Source organism: Achroia grisella, unplaced genomic scaffold (genome assembly GCF_030625045.1).
Source record: "Achroia grisella isolate CSIRO2021 unplaced genomic scaffold, CSIRO_AGI_Agris_v1 utg1920, whole genome shotgun sequence".
In the NCBI taxonomy this organism is placed as follows: domain Eukaryota; kingdom Metazoa; phylum Arthropoda; class Insecta; order Lepidoptera; family Pyralidae; genus Achroia; species Achroia grisella.
The window spans coordinates 1773380-1797894 of record NW_026712695.1 but is presented as its reverse complement, the minus strand read 5'-3'; the positions used below and the strand labels follow the sequence as shown (position 1 = coordinate 1797894).

Genomic DNA, 24515 nt, shown 5'->3' with positions numbered 1-24515 from the left:
AAATACTTTTCATTAATCCTATAGTTTGTTATTATTTTTGTATATCTAAAGTATAAAAATACATACTATGATTATACCTCCAGGTCTTGAGTCCGCCACGTGCTTATTTGTGTATTTGTGCTTTAGTTTTAATAAATAAATTATAACACAAAACTGTACTAAACTATATGGATAGGTATTCAAGTTAATAAAAACGCCATGTCAAATTATATCAATTTAATTGTTACAAGCCATTGTGGTCCGCATGTACAACTGAATATTTGACACTAAGACATTCGCGTACTTAGATATTGTATTTTTCTTTCTGTCGAAGTAAAGTTATTTAAGTTCTACAAACGAATGTCAAGACTCGTTGTTTTGATTAAGAATTCTGGCAGACGAAGTTGAATTAGTTTTACCAGACCAATAGAAACATGTCACAATTGGGTATACCATCCCCTTCGCTAATAAATAATGAACTTCATTTATGCTACGATACTGTTGAACATGCAAAATATCAAAATGATCTACTTGTTATTTACATAAGAAAAAATGTCCTAAATTTATTAGAAAAGGGAGGAAACAAATATAAATTTTAATTACCCTGGATGGCCGTTTACGTGTGAACGTTATTCCGTGCCGTTTTGCCCCGTCGTTTCGTTTTTTTGTTTTAACATACCTATAGATATTTGTTTTGCTAAACGAAATAATTTAATAAATACAAAAGCGATATAAGCTTATAATCGTGTTATTCACTCGTCATGCGCTTGGTAATTGACTGCCTCGAACAGGTTTAATCATATCTCACATTTTTTAGGAGCACAAAATAATTTAGTTACACATTACACAGCATTATAATATTTACAAGCCTAATATTCATTCAACTCAGTCTATATTTATTAATACTTCCAATATTCTAACTTAGTCGTATAATTATAGGTATCTACAATTTTTTTCTTAATCTGGAATCTGGAATGATATAAAGTAGATATGTCGCTTTAGGTAAAATTACAAACCTCCAATTTGGGTTATAAATTATATTACATAAATATTGTTTTTATACTCGAAATTAATTGTATATTTTTGCTAATAATTGCCTAATCTCAGTACAAACCTATAATTTTTTTAATTCCTTTCTTAATTTGTAATGTATATAGATTTTTATTAACTACTCTAATCAATTTTTTTATAAATTATTAATTAGTACTCTATCATGTAATCCCTAATAATATGTGTTACTGAATACATGTACCTAATTGTCCTTGTAATAATATACATATATGCGATTTCAGATATCTGTAAATTGTTATATAAAGACATATTGTTGTATTAACACATGTTTCAATAAAATAAAATCTACAAAATAAGTATTTATAAACATTTGAAATATTATATAAAATGTGGTATATTTATTACTAGTGTTCTAGTACATTAGAAATTAAACTAAGTATTTGGTATTTCTAAATTTTTCCAATTTCAGTCGATTGTAAAACTATACGGTACCTAAAAGAAATAGCCTAAAAAAGAATGTATTTACATACGGATATAAATCTACCATAAGCTACTCTAATTAATTCATTATCTGTCAACCACAACATAACTTTCTGTTCTTATTAATATTTATCAACTGGGTACGCAGACGCATAAAGGTAAGCAAGCAAAACTTCTGAGATCTAACTTTGAAAGTACTTTCACCTACAAAACTGATACCACAATGTCAAAATTAACAAATCTTGTTTAATTTTGTATTTTTGGTCAAATTTTAAATGTTCAATATTTTGTTTAAACGTACACTTACATAATATATATAATTTGGAAGCGTTGGACTACCTATATACGAATAACTCTCACATTAAGAAAATTCGAAACAAAAACAGACTTTGAATATCTAACATTCCTTTTTTGTTACATACATATACTTGATTTTGACTTTCCTTGTATAAATAATTGATGTAAGATAATTAATTTTTGCGTATAATTGTTAACTGTATCATAACCACATTGAGGCAAATTTCAAACAACAGAATAAGAGAAAGGGCTCTGAAACTTAGACAATACCTTCAAGTAGGAACGACGGTGGTAAGCTAATGTGTACAAGACGAAAAAGAAATGCTATTAATAATAATTTAAATAATGTGTCAATCACATTATATTGAATGGTAGTAAAACATATGTTTATAAATAATTGGATAAGTTTAGCAGTGATTACTTAACATCTGACATCAAAATAAATGAAGTCCAATATTCAAAATTCCTTTTGTAATATCAATATACGTACAGTTCAAAGCGTTTGTTATTCAAAATTATGTGACAATTTTAATTTCTCACTAATTCTATTGTTTATTACATTATAGTTTATTTTAAGTCTATTTTCTATGTTCAACTGAAAACAATTCGTTTAAATATGAATGAATAAATTATTTTAATTTTATTCTATGAGTAATATTTTAGTAATCAAATAGTATTATGTAAGAAGTAGAAAGGAACTCGATATTTGGCCATGGTTTATAGGAACGACATTGTTATCGGTAAAATATATTATTTAATCTGTCACGATATGTGACTCAAATATTCCAACGCTTCCTACAATCATTACTATATAATTAATAATTTGGAAATTGCTTAGTACTGACGTTGATTGGAAAGTTATAACACAATAAACAACTGAAAAGCGGCATTTATCATTTGTTTCAGAGAGATGAACATCAAAGCAATATTTTCATCTAGGCGGTTGTACGGGAAGGTAAAATTAATTTACTTTATAAGTTATTCAAAGAGAACAGCCCTAAATTGATGATGTTGTTATCTTGATTAATATGACTAATGAGAATAAAAAACCGTAACAGAGCTGATCCCTCGTAACGGCTCCATTGTAATCTTGTAGCCTGAAATCTAAAAACATTTTTATAATTAGCCTACATATAAAAATAACCAAGGCAAAACTCTTGTTTTTTATTATTTAATATTAATTATCTCGAGTAAAGTATCTCTATTTATAGTTGACTGGAAGACATTTCTTATAAATTTAACTTTATTATTATCAAACATGTTTTAGTGAATACTTTTATTTTTAAATAATTATCATATTTATATAAAAATATATGCTGATGTAATATATTCTATGTATAATATAAATATGGGTACCATTTATAAAAAATCAACTTATCAGTTATTCGGTCAACTATAAGAACTTTTCAAGAGAAAGCATTTTCCCATAAACTTCAGGCGTAACTTATTGATCTTATGACCGCAATATAGAACATTCTAAAATAGGTGCTTAAATGTTTACTGTACATGTTAGATTTTTATTATTTAAGAAATTGTGATATATTAAATACAAATATAATTAAATATGTACATATATTTACATAAATATGTACATATATTTACTAAGTATTCTACCAAATGGTAGAATACTTAGTATACCTACGAAACACTTTTCATATGTATGCTACTATCTCTGTGGTTGAAGACTATATGCACGAGTTATTTTTTCCCAAATTATGAGAGTTTTCTATACATTATAAAAGGAATATTTAACACAATATAAGTTAATAATGAAATCAGTTTAAAATAATAAGAAAGTAAAAATAAAAATATAGATTAAGAAATAATGTAGATAAGGGCGAAAATTGATTACAATGTTATACTAGTATTATTTAGGGAAAAAATAAAGAATGAAATATAATTAAGCGAGAGAGAATGAGTAGATAAGAAATGGTGATGTCCGCACATGAGGGGCGCAAACGAACAGAATGAAAAACACCCAAGTCAAAAGTAACCCGTAACTAACAATCTTGTTGAATAGATTGATGAATGTCGAAGGGTGAAAGAGGTCAATTATAATCGGAGCATTTGGCGTTCTACTGTTTTCCATATAACTATCATAATAGTAGCGGTGACTTTATATACGTACTTAGTATTGTTATAAGACGTATCATAAGTGTCTCATTATATTAACAATCTGTAGAATAAATATTCTTTACAATTCGCTGCAATTATAGGAATAGTTCTACATAGCTGAAATGTATTGTTTAAATACTCAACGAATATTATTTATTTTGAATATCTAGAGGGTTTATTTTTTTAGCTGTTAATACAGATGACGGTATTATATTTTTAAAAGTTATAGTGTAAAGAGTAATTAAGTATATATTCCATGCTACAATACATATAATAATATAAAATATGAATCGCATATTCGTATACCCATTGTTTGAAATACTAAATAACTTTAAAGTATACCTCTAGACAATAATAATATAGATAATTACAGTTTTTTAAGAAGTTAATGGGTTTGTTTATACAAATTATCAAACAGTAGGTATACGCGTATATCGAACTCGTACATGAAACTCCACTCACATAACATTCTAATATTCAGTAACAGAGTAGCATGTTTTTGTGAATCGTATAATTATATATCTTAATTTAATATTATTCTTTTTCTTTTTTGTCAATTTGTATTTTTATAATATTGAACTTTCTTGTATGTCTGTTTTCATGTACAAGAATAACAAAAGTTTAAAGTTTTCGAAATCTAAATTAAACACCAGTAAATCTCATAGTATTTAAGATATTATAAAACATACCCTGCGTACCAAATGGAGTGCTTTCAGATGATTTGTCAGCCATTATGTTCATCCTCTGTACAACTGCTAAAAATATATTAATTTTAATTATTTCAAATATATCTTTATGAGTAAACAGGACATCATATAATAACTTACCGTTTTTATTTTCCACAGCCGGAGAAGGCATTGCTGCGTAGTTAAAAAACAATATTTATAACGATACAACTATAAGTTATCATTATATTAAAGCAAATTAAAACAAACTCCTATACCAAGTACAAACTTTAACCAACAAGACAATAGACAAAGTTCGAGACTAATTACTAGTAAACAATATTAACTATAGAGTACAGTACATTTATTTTATAGTAAACCGATTTAATTTACTTTGCATCAGATTTTGTCGTATTTATTAGTCAACATCTCTTTTTTAACCGTATTATTAGCATATAATTAAACTCTCAATATTTTTATTTTTGCATATTAAATGACATTATAAAAGAGGTATTTTCTTATTTTAGTTTATAATAGTAATTTTGTTATAAAGAAATATAATGTATTAACTTACGATATAATTTAATGGTACCCTCCGTGTCTCCCAACGAATTTTTAGAGACACATTTGTATGCGCCGTAATCCGAAGTAGTGATCCTTCTGATTGCCAAACGCAACACTGAACGGTATGATCCGTCTATCTTTTGTGGCTCTAAACCACCTCCTGTCAAAAAAACAATACATGAGTATAATATTCAGTCTATTTTCAAAACTATTCTAAACATAAAATCGTCTGCTACTGTGAATCCATTTTGTTTTAAGACATAAATGTCTATATACATATAACTTATTGTTTACAATAAAGAAACAAACACATTTGTAGAAATATAAAAAAACGTATAATAAGAAAAACACATTATTTACCGTAAGGCCCTAATTACAACATGGATATAGTATACGCCTCTCACGATTTTAACTGCCCATTTCAGCAACTAAATGGCTGTTTTACTTAAACACAATTTACGAATTCTAATACTCGAGCTATACTAATTTATTAAGGAGGATATGCATATTTGTAAACTTATTTTTTTCCTGTACAGACTAAACTACACCAAAGGTTATGAAAATAGGTTTTGGTTTACCTATATCTCGAATTACGAAATATAAAATAATATATATTGTATAATAATATTGCCTCCGAATCATGCCAATTTCTTTTAAAGAATTGTCTAAAAGCTTGTTAACAAGGAGGTCTTCCTACCACAAAAATAACAATACTTGTGGTATTGCTTACCTATCCACTAATACAATTGATCTGGATAGAAACTTATGTTATGTTTAAAATATATTTCTAAAAATAAGGAATTAATGAAAGGGGAATTAAGTGGATGTTAATTATTTTTTACTTTTTAAAGATCATAAGGCTTTTCGAGCTTCAATACAAGATAACCTTTTTGTTTACAATGTTATCAACTACTACTATACATACATCTTAGTTATATAGATAACACAGGATATTTTCTATTTTCACTTACCAACAGGAACGATTTCCCCGTTTTCTCTACTCCAATAACTCACTGGTTTCGGATATGCTTCTGTTTCACATTCTAAAACTAAATCTGTTCCCAGCGCGGCACCAACCAATTGGTTTCTTATAGTAATCACAGGTGGAACTGTTAAAATATAAATTTATACCTAAAATTAACTTTATTAAACACTAATAATTACTGAATGGTTACGTATATTTTATACTCCACTCAATGAAGTTCTCGGCTATACCTGTTCCTGTTCTTGTTTATAAAGAACATAATATAAACAATGTTTTGTAGATTGATGCGTCTAAAAATGTCACCTTATTGTATTTCTACAGTGCAATAAATACAGTATTTTAAAATTTATTATATCTCGAATTTACTATTTTCTGATACCACAATACAAAAGATAGAGATAAGAATAAACTTACACTGAACTGTGAGTATTATTCTCTTGCTTACTGTTGGCGGCACTCCATTTGAAGCAATACACAAATATGCGCCTGCATGCTGCCTATTCACTCGACTTATATTTAAAACCGGACCCTCCAACGATGTCACTGAAAATATTTTTACTTATTTAATAACGACGCAACCACAGCAAAAATCTACATTATGGCTAAATCTATCTTCATTACATAGTATAAAACAAAGCTGTCGCTGTCTGTCCGTCTCTATGTATGTTTAAATCTTTAAAACTACAGAATTTATTTAGAAGCGATTTTTTTTAATAGATAGTGATTCAAGAGGACGGTTTATATACATATATAATACATGTAAACCCGTGCGAAGCCGGGGCGAGTAGCTAGTCTATATAATAACAAATTCGCTATATTAATTTATTCACTATAATACAAATATCTCTAAATTAATTATCAGTCCTACGTACAATTAATAATACATATTTATACTATAATGTATTTATTTATACATGTATCGCTTTGATATTTATTGAAAACCGAAACACAACTCTACAATCTAAATAGTTGTTTGTTAAATGTTAAATAAACTCAAACTTTGTATATATATAAGGTTTAAATTTATAACGTAATATATAAAAAGTATTGTAATGAAAAGACACTCCAGTTTTTTATAACTATACAACAGATAAAGTTTTGCGGTTGATTTTTTTTTTAACATAATCCTATACAATTAAAATAAAGTTTCCATTTATCAGGTAGCACGTCAGCTCGTTAGACATTTCTATTGCATCTTTAACAGAAACATAAATCAAGCTAAAAAATATATAGGCTGAAGTTAAATACATATATTAAAATTTTGTAATAGAATAATTTAAAATAACAATACGCATGTACGTAAACAAAGGTTTCAACATATTGCGGTTGCTATTTTATTTCCGCTTGTTTATTATTTACATTTATTAATTCAGTTTCAAGTACACGCAGGCGTTTCGAAAGCAAATACATCATTTATCGTGAAATTTTGTAAATGCAATTAAATAATACTGAAATCAATTTCAAAATAATTATTTTCTTTCTAGAAAAGTTGAATATAGTTCTTAGAAACCTACCTGGAATTATTTTCATAATGTCAACTTAACCCAATTCGTATAGAGAGATATTTCATGATAAGTGATATGAATAAATCAAATAGCATATTCAATATACCTAACAGGATTGATGTGACCTGCCTACACAGATACAGTATTGGATTGAATGCAGACAGATTATCTGTCGTTAATAAGGATGATAAGGAACGTTTGATGGTGCCTATTAATGGCTTGGTAGGTTACATATAAAATGGTATATATAACATGGTGGTAGCCATCAATATCAGCGCTAAACAAAATGAATGTTCTATTGATAAACAAAATATAATTTACTATAATCAGACACCACACAGAGCAATCTGAGTTTAACAAATAATTAATAAACAAAGAAATTTATATTCATCACTATTTACTCCTATTCTAGCTTTTATCCAACAAAAGAAAGAAAAGCAATAATCTATTAGCATATTTTTTCTTATTTTTATACCACAGTGGTGGCAATCTAGTATACGGCTCGTCTGATGGTAAACAATGACCGTAATATATGAGTACATATTTCGATCTGCCGAGGTTAAGTTTTGAAAAGGCAACCTTATTCTCATCTATTTCAGCCGCCTAGAAGGTAGATTTGTAAGCTGAATTTCGTTTGTTGAAGGATAAAAGGGTGGAGGCATAGCGACCGGCACATAATAACGTGATGTCTTACGACAGGCGACAGGTCTAAAATTATCACTAATTCAATATTATAATTATTTAAAAATAGCTATCTAGATTTGATAATATCTATCCAAATCCTACGTGTATGTGGGTGTTAATAATTTCATATGGCGAAATTTATTTATACACTAAACATAAACTTTATTATTCTGAAATAATGGAAATACAAATATATGGCGATGTAAATGAATACAAATGTTTGTGCCATACAAGGAATCGAACCCGCGACCATTGGCGTAGTAAGTAAGGCGATATGCTAAACCACTAGACCACCGAGCCGTCTTAAAAAAAAATCATTATAGTACATTTCTTTTCTTGGAATTAATCTTATGAAATGAATTATAATTTTAACTGTTTTTATTTTGTCCAACGAACATAAACTTGATCTTGTATTCGAAAAAGATATATTTATAGCCCTATAAACACTAGGTAATTAAGGGAAATGCTAATTTCCGAAACACCACCGCATATTTTCTATCTTTGATCGCATTTTGCTATTGTTTTCTAATTAAAATTCACGAAGTCTAACGAAACCTTATTAAATTCATCTAATTTCTTCTAATTAAAATCGAATATTTATATGTGTTTACCTATATAGGGTTATAAAATTTTATAAGTATATACATTCTGTATTGACAACCTCAGTGGTCTAATGGTTTAGCATCGCTTTCATTTGCGATGGCCGGGCGTTTCATATTATTATATAAACAAAAATAAATATTTAAGTATTTAAATCAGTTGTCAGACAAAACGACCCTGCGTAATATTTTACTATTTATAATTTGGCTCATCTTATTATATTACGCTTATAAAATTGAAAATGTATTAACATTTATACAAATAAAAAAGGACAAGTTAAATAAATCTATAGAAATAGAAATAGAAATAGTTTAAAATAAGAGGCTTACCTTGTATCCCGTCTGACACAGTTATAGGCTTGGAGTGTTCCCTACGCCAAGCTATCTGTGGCGGAGGAGACCCCACAGCAGCACATGTAAGACTGACGGATTCTCCTTCACGTACCGTCTCATCAGTACTCGTTCCTCGATCGAGGATATCAGGAGGTACTGTGAATATGAACTTAAACTTAATATTGGTGCAATTAAGTTCAGTAATATTAAAACCAAAAAATATGTAACATAAATACAATAATAATAAAATTAATTTTATTCGAAATTATATTCCGAAGATGGTCCACATGTTATAGTGAAGCATATGTATAAAGATTTCTTGTGAAAGAAACATTCATGCATAAATATCATGATCGATTTCATGCTTAATGATTAAAACTTGCGAGCTAAGAACTCTACGTCCCACACACCTTGAAATCCTGTAAAGGTTTACCTTAAAATTTTCAATCATTTATCAAATTTCAGTAAATACTGATACGCGAATATTGATTGAAAAGTCAAGTCGAGATTTTATCCAAACAATGATATTCATTATTATATAAAAAAATAATCAATATTTATTCATTATGCGACGATGTACTGTCACCGTTCTGTGTACGTTATGAGACTCATATCCAGCAGTGAGCTAATAATAAGTGAATTTTGATTATGGTGGCAAAAAATTCTGTTAGTTATCAATAACACTAGATAAAATAATATAGATAAAAAATAAGTAATAACTAATGAATAATAACTATACATATAATTATATTATGATACTAATTATTTGAATACTTTATGAGAATGATCCTTACATGAAGAACGCTTTTTTGTATCCTATTATACAATATTCTGACAATAAAATTATTTAAACAAATAGATTACGTAAATATACTTATTTGAAATACTCATTCTACTTTCAATGTTCAATGGTAACTAGTGTGTTACAGTGTAATTATATGCCTAGTTAAACTTGCAACAAACTAGACTGTACATCATTATCAACGCTACCAGAACGATTACTTGTGTTGTACTAGAAATACTAAGAAAATATTTACGAATCTATGTGAAGAAAGCAGGTACAAAGTTAGCAACACACGCACGCCGTAAACTTCAAAAACATCCATACCATGTTCATTTCAAAACTTTGTGCAGTAAATTATTATTTTAACTTATTTAGCTTGCTGGCGTGTGTTTTAAAGAGCTAAATAAATACCCTTCATACATAGACTACAGTTTAATCAATATATTGCAAATTATCATGTATCAGATAAATATCAATTGAAATTATAAAATCTGAATCTGATTTACACTTGCGCATAGAGAAGAATTAATGAACATAATAAACATAATAATAATAACTTTAATTAATTCTAAAATAATACTTAAAATTTACGGTTAGTCCTCGCTCTTTGAATAGTATGTTTAATTTTTCATTATAAGTATAATAACTATCATATCATTTATGGTATATAAAGCTATTGACCATTAGTTGTCATATTATCGTTAGAACCTCAGCAAGCGTAGTAGGTAGTTTGAAGATCATGCGAAATAATACCGCGGTTACGCCGGAAACCCCGACTTTTTATTCCTGTAGTCCCCTTTTACGACCCCCACGGGATAGGACGGGTGGGCTTTCTATAACGGGGAGTCTTCTACACCAAATATAAAAGCAAAATACCACTCACTCACTGATTCATCACGAAATCTAAGTAATATAAAGTCTGTAATATAACGTGTACGTGTTTCACATGTCGTTAGAACAGTTCCTAAGATTTAACATAATATTTTTTGTAATTTTGTATACTATTTGTAAAATATAGTAAAGAAGAGCATGTGAATAGTAATAGTGGGATTAGACAGCTGTCGATGACAATTATTGTAATTATTTGTTAGCAATCAATTGGAATCGAAAACATTCGACTGGCTTAAGAAGTCTGAAAAGTTATTCATCACTATTTCTATTACCACAACCTTAAAGGTGACTAGCAGATTATGTTCCGACACCGAAACTGCCAGTTCAATCTATATAAAATTTACGACCAAATACGCGGGCCGGATAGTTTATGATACCTTCAAAGTACCAGTCAAATGTTTGAAAATTCCTTTTTATTGATATAGCGATCAATATGCTCTTGTGTGCAAAGCGACCACTCTATGCTAAGGCTGACAGTGGTAAGTACTCCATTTAGATATTCAACCCTAAATAAATGAGCATTTAGGTGAAAAATACATGAACTTTTTAAAATACACTAATTATAAAAATGTAATACTATCGTCAGAACAGGAATAAAATAATTTTAGATCTAATTACACAGTTTCAAGATAGTTTTGACTACGTACAATGAAATTTAGTAGTTTTTATAAGACATATTTACCACCTATTAACCCTTAGGCCACTACGGTGCATTAAGTTGAACTCGATTTCCAATGTGTTAACGTTCCTAATACCTTAGTCTGTAATTTAGTTTGTCGGATGCATTATAATTCTAATATTTATATTACAAAATGCCTGTTAACGGGTAACACCCCGTTAAAAGTGCAAATGATCGCAAATACAATACATATAATGCTTAGTACTTACATTTTAAATATTATACAGAGTGAGTATTTAATAAAATAAGTTGGTTATAGCGTAGTATGGTATTCGTTTACATATAGTATTAAAAATGTTAACTTTTATATTACTTTGCACTCATAACTTACCGACCACATCCAAGTATCCAAGTTGACTCTTCATTGGATCTGTGTTAATCTGACACATATACCACCCTCTATCCGTCTCTCTCAGTTCTCTTATGTGCAAAAACCAAACCCTATGGTCACTGTGAGTAACACCAACTCTACGACTCCTCGATATTACATGTGTGTGTATTGTTAGAATGGTTTGAGTGTCCACACGCAACCACGCAACCTAAAACAAATAATTTAATTGTTATAACTTTAATGGACAAACACAAGAAATTAAAATTTAATTAATTATTTTAATTAAAATATTTTATTATTATTCAATGTTTCTATTAAATAGTACAACATCTTTACAATGTTCATTGCGTATAGTTTTTTAGAATTTGCATTGTAAAACTGCTACTTTACATTTCTATTTTCTTCTTTCTACATAAATATATTTACACAGACTTAATATTATGTAATTTGCAAAAACATTATCTGTATTGCTTTAAACATTATTGAACTGTATTATATAGACATATTTCATCACTGTTTCAAAATTAAATACATCCAAACATATTTGTCAACTAAAGATAATTAAAAACCAATGTATTATATATTGCCTTACCTTTCAAACCTAAACAAAACACAGTACTTATTGCTATGACAGAAAAATTCTGCAATGCAGTAGTTTACGTCAGTATCTATTCCCAAATATCAAGCTGTTTATTTTAAAACATAGAAGGTCATATCAAACTTTCCTTACTCTAACATATTTGTATGATATTAGAAAATAAAAAAAAAACTGAATCACTTACATATATTCAAAATAATATTTTACGTACTTTTAAAATTAACTATATTAATAAGATTTATGATCACCCTTAAGTATATTAATGGTCTATAATAAACCAGCTACACTTTAATCAAAATTTAACTTAAAATTAATTTAATAACTGTGGTGTCTCTAGTTCCCATGCAATTAACGATCAAGAATACTTTATGACCTTTTAAACTTAGTACCTACTTAAAAACCTGTCCCTATATGTGCATACCATCTGACTTAAATGCAACATTGCCAACTCCCTAACTCTTAAACTACAACTTTGTATACGTTCGAACTACTTAGATTATACACTTTGCTCCGCTCAACATGTTGTTTAAGAGTCGGTTGCTAGCGATCTTGGAAATTCACAGAGCAACTTTAACAAACAGGAAGAGAATTTTAGTTTTATTAAGAAGATTACAGCTCGCTTAAATTATTTATAAATTTCTTACCTCGGTATCTATACCGAGATCAAATCGTAAAATCTTTGAATCCTCACTATTACCACAGATAAGATAGCTTTCTCATTACGAATGTAAAAGTATGTTTATATGTTTATTTATTACATCTTTACACACAAATAATGAAACTGGAATGAGGAAAGTATTTTGTAAAAAGACATAAGGATATAGCAGAATAGCTAAGTCTGACTTTTATTAAGCAGAATGTATGTAACATTCTACTTAATCAAAAAATACTACTACTGACTAGAATAATAATGAAAAGTTAATTTTCAACAGTGCATACTATTAACACATTTCAACAAAAAAACAATTAAAAATTAGTCAATCCAAATCTGGTTTAATTGCAGATAAATGAAACAAGCAGCTTAAGTAAGTACATCCTTATCCATCATAAAGGGGCCTGGAAAATTCATTATAATTTCCTGAAATAATATTAAAATTTGTGTGAAAATTCGCAGAAAGCTATTTTGCGTTCAAACAATCTACTTAAATGAAGTACGCATAAGTTATGATCAGTTTACTGTTATGTGTAGAAATAAAATAGGGGAGTACTGTGTAGTATTGACAATCAGATCCTACAACTACCATTGAAAATCCAACAGTGTATATGTCTACATTATAAAAAAAAACGAACTGAAAAAAAATCAAATAACTATTATAATTGTGTCATTTAATCCATCTATATAAGCATACCTTTTTCTAACTATTTATTGTGCTATTAAAACACCGACAGGAGATAAACTCGTTTTCACCTGAAAGCTGATTTGTTACCTCCTATGTTAAATCAGTAAAAATAAATAATGTGTAAAATTTAATTTAATATATGTTAATTATTTTTATTCGATATATGCAAAGTCACCACCCATCACGTTATCACCGTGAAGCTTCAAAGGAAAACAATGCATGTTTTATATTATACACCTATCTTATTAATATCCTTCTTATTTTTCGATGTCTGACCTAGTTACTAATTTATAAATTATATATTATTTATAATATTTATTTACGCTAAAATACCGGAATAGAATTTAATATTGATTTACTAAATATATGATAATTTTTATGTTATGAATAATGTATAGAATACTTATTATCCGACTACTGGCATGCATGTAGGTAATTTTAATAGTAACGTAGACGTAGAAAACCGCAGCACAAAAATATATTTTTGTCGTTCCGTACAAATAGTAACTTTACAGTATTAATCTACAAACCAACATTTTGTTTCTTACAATCAGCTAAATAATTTAAATAGTTTCATAATATATGACACAATGAAAAGGTAATTTATTTTATAAAAAAGTAGTATCTGCAAAAACATGACTATGTTATATTGTTAAAGAGTCTTCTTATCTACCGTACAGTAACTACTTCTATGGAGAACAAACCGAAATCTGTAGACAATATTTATTTTTTAACTTGACCTTCAATTTGAATTCAGGTTAGTGTACGGAATATTTATCTCAATACGGAAAATTTCGCAACAAAAATTCGTCAGCATGTCGGCGGACCATTAAATATTTAATAATTAAATAAAATAGAATAATATTAAACAAACAAATTCTATCTATTATTGTGTCCTATTTGTTAGTAACAAATATGACACAACTATAATAATTATATAACTTTATAATAATTATTGTAATATACATACATGATTGTAATGATTACCTTGTATGTTGATAGATTGTGTACGGTGCATCCAAGAATGGCCTCCCGTCCGAGTGGAGCCGTGACGTTGGCAATTGGCCCACTGAAGCCCGGTTCAGATCTAAATAATGTGTAAAATTTAATTTAATATGTTGATTATTTTTATTCGATATATACAAAGTCACCACCCATCACGTTATCACCGTGAGGCTTCAAAATGCATGTTTTATATTGTCATTATCTTATTAATATCCTTCTTATTTTTCGATTAAAAGCAAAAACCCTTAGCATTAACATAATGTGGGAGCATAATCACTAACATAAATATTTTTTTGCTATTACTTACAGTAGCAAGGAAACCGCCGATACAGGCGAAAGAGATTGATAACAAATATCCTGATAAACTATCAATAAAAAAAAGAACTGATTCTGAATCTAATAATTATGAACAGTAATTCCTTATATGCCTTCAACATCTAGTCTTTAACTGTAGTTTTTTATCAGAGAAGTACCATTTGTGTACAATTAATAGATCAGTCAGAATAATTATATTTGGCAGTACTCTGACTACTTAAAAATAATATTACTAGGTCCTTTTACTATTTGCCAAGAATACTTAAACTATACCTACTTGTATGGATTTTATTTTTCTACAAATTCTACTTATTAAAGAATATTTTAGATCCCTTAGTTATCTAAAGGATCTGATGGAGTTAATTATAGTAAAATTTATTAAAATAATATATAGTAATTCAATACATTTATTTAAAATATACATTACATTTCAATGTAAATTTAAATATTATAAAGCATCAAATGTAAACTACTTCAAAAAATTAGCATATTATATAGTTATTTCATCCACATTGTACATAAACTTTCATCTTCTGGGAAATTGCCTTTTGTTTGTGAACGAAAGCACAAATTTAATCAATTCATTAAAGAACCTTGTTTCATGATTTATTATACCGGATTATTTCAACCCAGGATTCTGTCAGATCTAAGTTCTTATCTATTGCACTAACAATTAAGCTTTCAAGACTATTAGAAATTTCTAATTATTTCTTGGTTAATAATATTTTTAAAGTCTCTAACCGCAACTAATGAATAAATGAAAATAATGCTTACCCAATATAAAAGAAAGTAAATCTATGGCAAATGTAACTTTTATACAATGCATGGCATTTGTTGAAAACACTAATAATATATATGTTTATATTGCAGTACAGTAGGAAATGAAACCAATGGATTTATAGATTTACTAGCTTTTGCCCGCGGCTTCGCTCGCGTTAATTTATCCCCTTAAGGGTGGATTTTTCAAAATCCTTTCTTAGGTGATGCCTACGTCATAGTAGCTTTATGCATGTAAAGTCTCAGCTCGATCGGTTTAATAGTGACAAAGTTTCTTACAAACTTTCATCTCCTATTATATCCCCTTGGGGGTAGAATTAATCAAAATTCTTTCTTAGCGGATGCCTACGTCATAACATCTACCTGCATGGCAAATTTCAGCCCGATCAGTGCAGTGGTTTGGGCTGTGCGTTGATAGATCACTATATCAGTCACCTTTGAGTTATATATATTTAGATTAAACAATTGGAATAACAAACAATCTGATAGTTCTCTTCATGGTAAGTGGTAACTGTCGCTTATGTATATACGATGCATGATACATGAACAACACTACGGTCATGACGTTATCATGTAACGCTAGTACTACCACTCATGCTTTGCCGTTCCGGAGGACTAAGATGTCATACCTTTTATCATTTCTTCTTTCAACCGAAATACTTCTTACAAAGCTGCTTAGCGCCTGACACAGGTAAGACATAGGTACCGCCGCAGACTTTTTACAAAGTATATCTCGATTACATACAGAAACCTCAATCTATAGCAGAAATTTTAAATTTCGACCTCAAAAGCTTATTCGTGGCCTGATATTAATAATTTGAGGTGTTGTCATCAATCACAGAGAGCAGTGACAATCATATTTTTTTATCAATCGCTTAATCTACTACTAAGCATAAGCCGTTAACGTTTAGGTTGGTTTAATTCTCTGTGGTACGTCTGTTATCAATACCTATATATTGGTTTGAACGAGATTAACACGTAATTCATTACGTACAAAAGTAATAAATAAATATAAGACCCATATTATTGACAGTTATTTTTTTTCTTATATAATTAAGAATGCACAAAATAGAAAATAGCACCGTGATTTTTGTTCTTAAGTTATGAAGAATTAAGTAATATTTTTTAAAGTAATGGAAAATATAGTAAAAATAACAAATACATAGATGAAAAAAACTGCAGTAATATCGTCAAAAAATAATTCTTTGCGCTCATCATTAAAATATTGGAGTACATTCATTTTATATTTCATTATATATTTTACCTATTAAAATATATATTTTACTTGTATGTTATTAATAGATCCGAAAAACGAAATTCGAAAAATATGTTTCTATTTCGTAAATTGTTACCCTTTCTTATGTGGGGTAAAACATCTCAGTAGCGGATCGGATTTGTAAAAAAAAGGGTAGAAGCAAAGTGTCAGTATCAAATGATCTTATTTTCGAGTATCGGAATAGATATACCTATACATCACAGGAGACATAGAGTATCAGTATATATATTATATTATTACAGACATTATAAATAATTATATACTCACTAGATAGGTATCTAGCGAGAAGATAACTATTTATAAATGAATTATTTATAATCAACTATACTGAGTAGGTACTCAGCATAATTATCATTATAAGAGGTCAACCGTATCCAGTTCAATTCCAATGCCTGCATTAGATATATAAAGTAGTAGTAAAGTTCCCATAATAGATCTACAGCAGAATGTAACTTAATTTTCAACAATAAACAAATATACCATTAAAACAAGAAAGGTATTCTTTGGAAGTTGGTAGAAAATTAAACAATCTCTTTGGATTATGAAGAGATAAATTTAATGAGAGCAAAACACTCGGTTAATCCTTCCAGTGTGATAATCCAAAGTCTGGATTTAAATTCAACCACTAATTAGTAAATTTATCTCGCACATAAAGTAGGTAGATACGTTTAATTAACTGAAACTGCAGTTTTGTTTAAATAAATCAAATTAAATCGACTTTTCCTGTGTCTTCTTTTTTATATAATTGGACTGGCAAACAGGCTGATGGCCGAATCTATGGTAAGTGGTAACCATGAAGACCACCACGGACATTGCGTAATAATGTGACGCCCGTAATTACCATACTTGCGGACTATGATATACATTATTTAGCCGAAACAAAGCAAGCTGCTTGGCACAGGCTACTTTTTACATAGTCTAACTCGATAAATCGTTCGTTGTGTATGTACGGATTTAAAATGTAATACATATGCAGAATATATTAAATATCACCAAACACATTCACATATGTCTCAAAGTCTGCCCGAGCTAAGATTAGGCAAATATACTCTCACCATTGGCTTGGTTTTTAGTTGTTAAGAAAGACATAAAGAAATATGAATTATTAGTAACCCAGAATGATTATTCATTGATATATAATAATATCCAACATAATATCGTAAAGTTTTAGATGGACAAAGAATAAGAATAAACTGTAACATATACATATTTAAATCCTAGTATCAATGTTGATATAGTTGTAGTAACTTTCATCGACTCAAAGATTTGCGAATAACATAGATTTTTAACTCACTCGAGCGTCACGTAGAAAAGGAAACGTTTATAGAAAACTTGTTACATTCTCACGAAAATGCTACTGCTGAACCTAATCGCCATATAAATTTGGAAACTTGAAATAAGTACCCAACATTTGTTTTATTCATCCGTCATTACATTACCAGTCAAAATAATATTAGAATTTATTGTAGTACCTTCTCCAGAAGTATCAATACTCAACATTAACATCGAAAGTACATTCATTTTTAATGAATATTTATGATAATTGGTTCCTTCAAAAATACTAATGACAATGCGATGATAATCATAAATTATTTATGACACTTGTTTCCTCCACGGTAATTATATATTACGACAAAATTCCTGCGTAATACATAATTATATTCTGTTGATTTCATAAAAACCATGTGCATGACATTGTTTCTTTCCAAGTGTAATTCGATAAGGTACTTAACTTAAGAACGTTAGTGTGTGAGTCGAGGTGAGGCGTTAATGCCAAAATACCCTTTAATAAACCGTGTTTTTATTAAATTAGTTTCGTGGCACGCGACTCACGAAACTAAGCATACGAAGAAATTCAGGTCAAACTGACATAGGTTGGAATTATATAATTCGCCTACTTACTCTTTTAATTTTATACAGTATCACAAAGTAATAATTCTGGAACAATATTCAAAACACTTTCAAAAATTCATAAACGTTAATGGTAATTCACAAATACCACACGAATTTCCTAATAAAAATTTGATTACAAAAATCATCTGGTTAATAATTAATCGCATGTACTCTCATCTAAAATTAGCCAAACTCCGTTTAAATTAATTTTAACTTATTAAATATTATATTAAATTCGAACAACGACAAAGTTATGAAGTATATAAAATTAGATAATCACGTCCTTAAGTTTTTATTTGTATTGATTTATTATACAGAATAGAATAAGGAGTTCAAATAACTTAAAATTTGTGAACGATCGCGTGTTAAATATGAAGTCAAATTAGGCCACTTTATAAACCTTACATGAATAAGAGTAAATATACATACTTCAAACATTTAAGGTCGTCGAACCAACACTTCGTAAATCAAATTGTTCTGTCCTTGAAATAATTCGATTGTATCGAATTATTTCAAGGGCAGAGCAATTTGATTTATTGTTTTATGAATGTCAGGGATATTTAACGTCGCTGATGTAGTTAAAACTAGGCTTGTTGAACTTCCGACGTTGTCACTGACAAATTAGGAGCACGCCCTGGCAGTCCCTACCCACACTAATTGACTGCGCGTCAAAAGTGATAATCCAAGTATAACAAATGCTATTTAAAAGCATTTTGCACAAACTGAAAGTTATACATACATTAAAAATACATTCTTCATATAATTCATATTTTTCTTTAGATGGATCAGGTATACTGAGACGAAAAATAAGAATAAATCAAACAACAAATTGTTATAAAGTAAAAATTTAAGGATTTTATGGAAAAACCGCTTACTTAAATCTACATATGTAGATTTATATTCATAAGATTTATAAAACTTTCTAATATTTTAAGAGAGTGTAATCACTATAATCAAACATTTCTGATGCAGGCTATTGAAAAACATGTTTATATTTAAGCAATTAAAGATATATATATAGTTATATTTTACCCGATAATTATAAATTAAATAAATAATCTTACAACTGTAATCCTAGATAGGCAAAAAGTTTTAAAGGATCTAATATCAATAATAAACTTACATTAAAAAGTATTATAGTATTATAACAAAACTAGTGACTAATTATATACTAATGTTTATAATAATTTCGTTGTGACTAGAAAACTGTGATTTTACAGCGCAATTACTTCAGTAGCAATATTCTTGACATGCTACACTCGGCCGCACGTGATGATTAAGCAAGTGACCTAACGACCGTTGAATGTTGTTTTACCTTTAGAATGTTATAAATAATCCAGTCTAAAAATGGAATCAAATCTCTGCATACCAGATTTTAATCTAATACTATAAAATTGTATATACCTATATTGAAATACTAACTAATACCGAATGTTACGTTTTAATAAGAGTGAAATGGTAATGACTATGTTAAATTATGATATTAAAATCATTATTATTACCAGTGTTAATATCGGCACAGTGATAGTATTATGATTTTAAAATATAATGTAAATACTATACGTATACATATTGTACATACATATACCTATTATTGATTGTAAAGCAATAAAATAAAATTATTCAGATAAAATTCATGACAAAATATTTACATAGAAAATCTATGTAATTATTTTGGAAAAACAAATATCATAAATTGTTGTTGTTTTTACTCATTATATAAGTTAAGTGCCATTCAAAGTGTTTTAGCTGATCCTTTAGATAGAGAATTTAGCGCACAATAAGATTTACTTTTAATTAGTACAAAATTTCCTAAATTTCAAAGAAATAAAATAAATTATTAGGTATTGATGACCTCGGTTGTATAGCGGTCTAGCACACCGCTTTACTCAGATGGTCGCGGGTTCGATTCCTCGCACGGCACATACATTTGTATTCAGTAAGATTGTTTGTATCGATTTGGGTGTTTTCTATGTATAATATGTATGTCTTTACGAAAAAAAAATTATCTATGTATTTATATCAGTTCTCTAGTACCCATAACACAAACTTCAGCTAGCTTAACTTGGGTCTAGATGGCACTGTGTGAATTGTCCTGAGATTATTATTATTATTATTATATAATATCTGTCGATTTTAGTTACAAAATATACGTTTCTCTTGATCGTTATAATTCATATATGTGTATAAGGACAATTCTATCAAGACATACTTATAGCAAGTCATGTATAATGACTGTCAGAACAATCAAAGGTATAGAACGATATAATAAAAAATATAATTACACCCTGAAGTCATTATTCTATGCGTATGATAGAATGTTTTTATTTTATTTTCAAGTATTACAAGTACATAACCGTAGGATATTTAATTATGTTAGGATATTATATATGTACGGGTCATATGTATAAATTGTAGCGTTAAAAATGTTTTTAATAACTATGATCATAAACACATGATAAAATGTCCGACTACAATTCATATGTTAATATGGTTTTGACTGTCGATAAACATAGTTTTGGTGATTATGTGCATATTATTTGTTTTTAGCGTGGTTTTGCAAATTCATTTTCAATTTTTACAGTACGTACAATTTTTTATGTATAATGACGTAGGGTATAGACAGAGGACACACAAGTACATTTACCTATGGCTTCGTTTTAGATGTTTCAGTGTCTCACGGTACCAGACAATGAAGGTCAACAGAAAGTCATATGAGTTGATATTATGTTCGTATAATTGGTCTTTTTGTAGGCTTATAAGTAGACGGTAAGAATACATAAGTTATTACTAAATTTCATCCCGACAAGATGTCCTAAACGTCTAGGATTATAAAGCCCGTTACACCAATGCACAAGACGGAAAACTTTAAACAAAACACTATACCAAGGTATCTGGCCCGTAATATTAAGTTTTGTCGTTGTATACGAGAATTTTATCTAAAAGAAATAATTCATTAGTTTTACGATAATAAACAGACAATTCATAAATTGGCGGCAAAATTTCATGCTCTCGTTTTAACGTTTTCGCATTATAATTAGAAAGATAATAAAAACCATTGTATCATCTGATATAAAAGACATAACAGTAGCTTCAATGCCTTAAGGCATTTACATACAAAAAAATTATGTCAGCCTGGCCAATTAACAATGTATGAAATAATTATTCAAACCGTCTACGTTCGTTATACCGAATATTAGTTATCATTATTTTCATAATTATGACATTTGTTTAAGATATGTAATAGTTATTGGCATAGGAGATGTTAAACAATCTAGCAGTATGAATATACATATATTATAAATAGAATAGTAATTATTTCTTTGAATTCGTCATTTTGATGTTTATCCTAACTTTCATTTACCTACATCTACATTAACAAAGAAAAATTAGTAACTACTACAACTATTGTTCTTACTAACTTAATAAAAGTGTAATATTACAAGTTTAGGATTTAAAAGTGTACATTTGTGTAAATAAAAAATAATGTATAGGTTACCTAATTAGAATACAGGGATATAATTAGTTATTAATAGTTAGATATAAATTAATATAAATATAATACTTTTTCCGAGATGAGCATTCATCATTCTGTTCAATGTCATTTTAACCCTTTAATAATACAATTATTATAATGTAGTTCGCACAGTGTTATTATCTAAACGAAAAAAAAATTGTATTTGTATATACCTACTGAAATTAATTCTGGATTTTATGCATTAATTTTTATTTCTCGTATACCTTCTTACTGGTATACCTAATAAATTTACTACATCTGACTGCTCGGCTGATATTTAATATTGATATATTTCTGCCTGATGGCCACTTCCCTGGACAAGTAGATATTTAGCTCTAATTATTAAAACTCTTTTTGAGATTAAGTTTACGCTTTTTTTATTTTTATATTAAATAACATTGTGTTGTCATAAATATTTTAAACAAGTCTTTATAATTAGACGAAATAATTTTAATTAAACTCAAGAACGAATCTTTGTGTAACTGACATCTCTCATAATTAATACCAAAATTCACAGTACAAGAGTACCATAGTTACATTGTAATTAAAAGTAATTTACTTACGTGCTGTAGCATCCGTCGAGCCTGCAAACAACCAATCCAAAACAAGTAACGCCAACAAAGTTTTTCCGCTTTTAATTAGGCTTGATTGATAAAAGTACATGTTTAAATTATAGGCTGTTTTAATATTATTCTTTAAAAATGGAACAATGTAAATTTTTTCATATATTTTACGGTCCCATGTTGGGCGCCAACATATTATAATTAAATAAATGTTTAGTTGATTGTCATAAATTTTGTGAAATTAATAATATCACTTAATTGAAGTCATAGTTTTTTAATATAAAAATAATATTGAAATGAAAAATTATAACTCATTTATCATAAAAGTAAAAATATTTCTGTATTAGACACGGTAAATAATATTTGAATTGCATTTGACACACGCAAAAAAGTGATTAAGGAGGTGGTCAACTTTGGAAACGTGTAACAATTTCCTGATATCTCGTGAAAAGTTTGATACGCGTCATCCGATTAGGGTACTACACACGACCGCCTCCGGCGAAGGCTCGCAGATAACTAGTGCAAGCTGCTTGCAACGGTCACATAAAGCACCACCCCTTTTCACTGTTGCTATCTCTTTCACATGAAACAGGCAAACGTACGATTCATAAAATAACCCCAGCTTATAACCTTCTGATTCTGACATTTTCTTTTATAGTATTACGGTTATTATAATGACTTTATTGGCATGGGACTAAATAAAAAGCGCTGAAAAGTGAACATTTTTAATCTCAAGTGTCGGTTACATTGCATTTTTTACAACAAATATAAGCAAATTACAAAAATGTATCTTTGTTCCAAAAAAGTGTAGACATTTTGTAGTAATTGTTACGAACTGCGTGTTACTTTATCAAGTATCGATCATTCCATTTAAGCAGTGTCGAGATTAATTAATTGGCCTATAGTATTCGTCATGGCGATACAAGGACAATTCGGGATTCATCTGCTCAGTAGTAAATAGGAGTATATTTATAGTTATGGTTACCTAATTAAAATATACTACAGTAGGTACCTACTCATTCAACAGAACTAATCTTTAAATTTAATACAAAGATAAATTATAGTCCTACAACAATATTAAAGTATATAAAAAAAGCAAATGAAGTCACAGGAAACAACTAGTATAATAGACGGGAAAAATTATAAACTGTAGGTAAATACAATTTTCATAAAATTATATACTTAATTCAGAGGCCATATCTCAAATTAATTCTATTTGTGTCTATAATGATTTCTTCTGATAATTTTGAATAAACGATAATTGAAGAACGTACATATGTACGAGTATATAGAATATAGAACCTACTATTTCTAACTCGTTGTAAATTT

General features: G+C 28.5%; 1 protein-coding gene across 1 annotated transcript; it reads right to left on the bottom strand.

The window, feature by feature from the left end:
• Positions 1–960: 960 nt before the first annotated feature.
• LOC131841755 (opioid-binding protein/cell adhesion molecule-like) lies at positions 961–23413 on the bottom strand. Its single transcript, XM_059190079.1, has 10 exons — positions 23183–23413; positions 14828–14927; positions 11903–12110; positions 9215–9373; positions 6511–6639; positions 6083–6220; positions 5122–5271; positions 4710–4742; positions 4572–4634; positions 961–2871 (listed from the first exon to the last, which is right to left on the bottom strand). Exons 1-10 carry the CDS (start codon positions 23284–23286, stop codon positions 2765–2767), a joined length of 1191 nt encoding a protein of 396 aa, XP_059046062.1. The 5' UTR covers positions 23287–23413; the 3' UTR covers positions 961–2764.
• Between the last annotated feature and the right edge of the window lie 1102 nt (positions 23414–24515).

Excerpts from the sequence above, each read along its gene's own strand:
- LOC131841755 (XM_059190079.1), bottom strand. The coding sequence starts at position 23,286 with ATGTACTTTTATCAATCAAGCCTAATTAAAAGCGGAAAAACTTTGTTG. Across the intron at positions 9,374-11,902 it reads TGGATACTTGGATGTGGTCG|TACCTCCTGATATCCTCGAT; the intron begins GTAAGTTATGAG and ends TCATATTCACAG. Across the intron at positions 4,743-5,121 it reads GGGTACCATTAAATTATATC|CAATGCCTTCTCCGGCTGTG; the intron begins GTAAGTTAATAC and ends TTAACTACGCAG.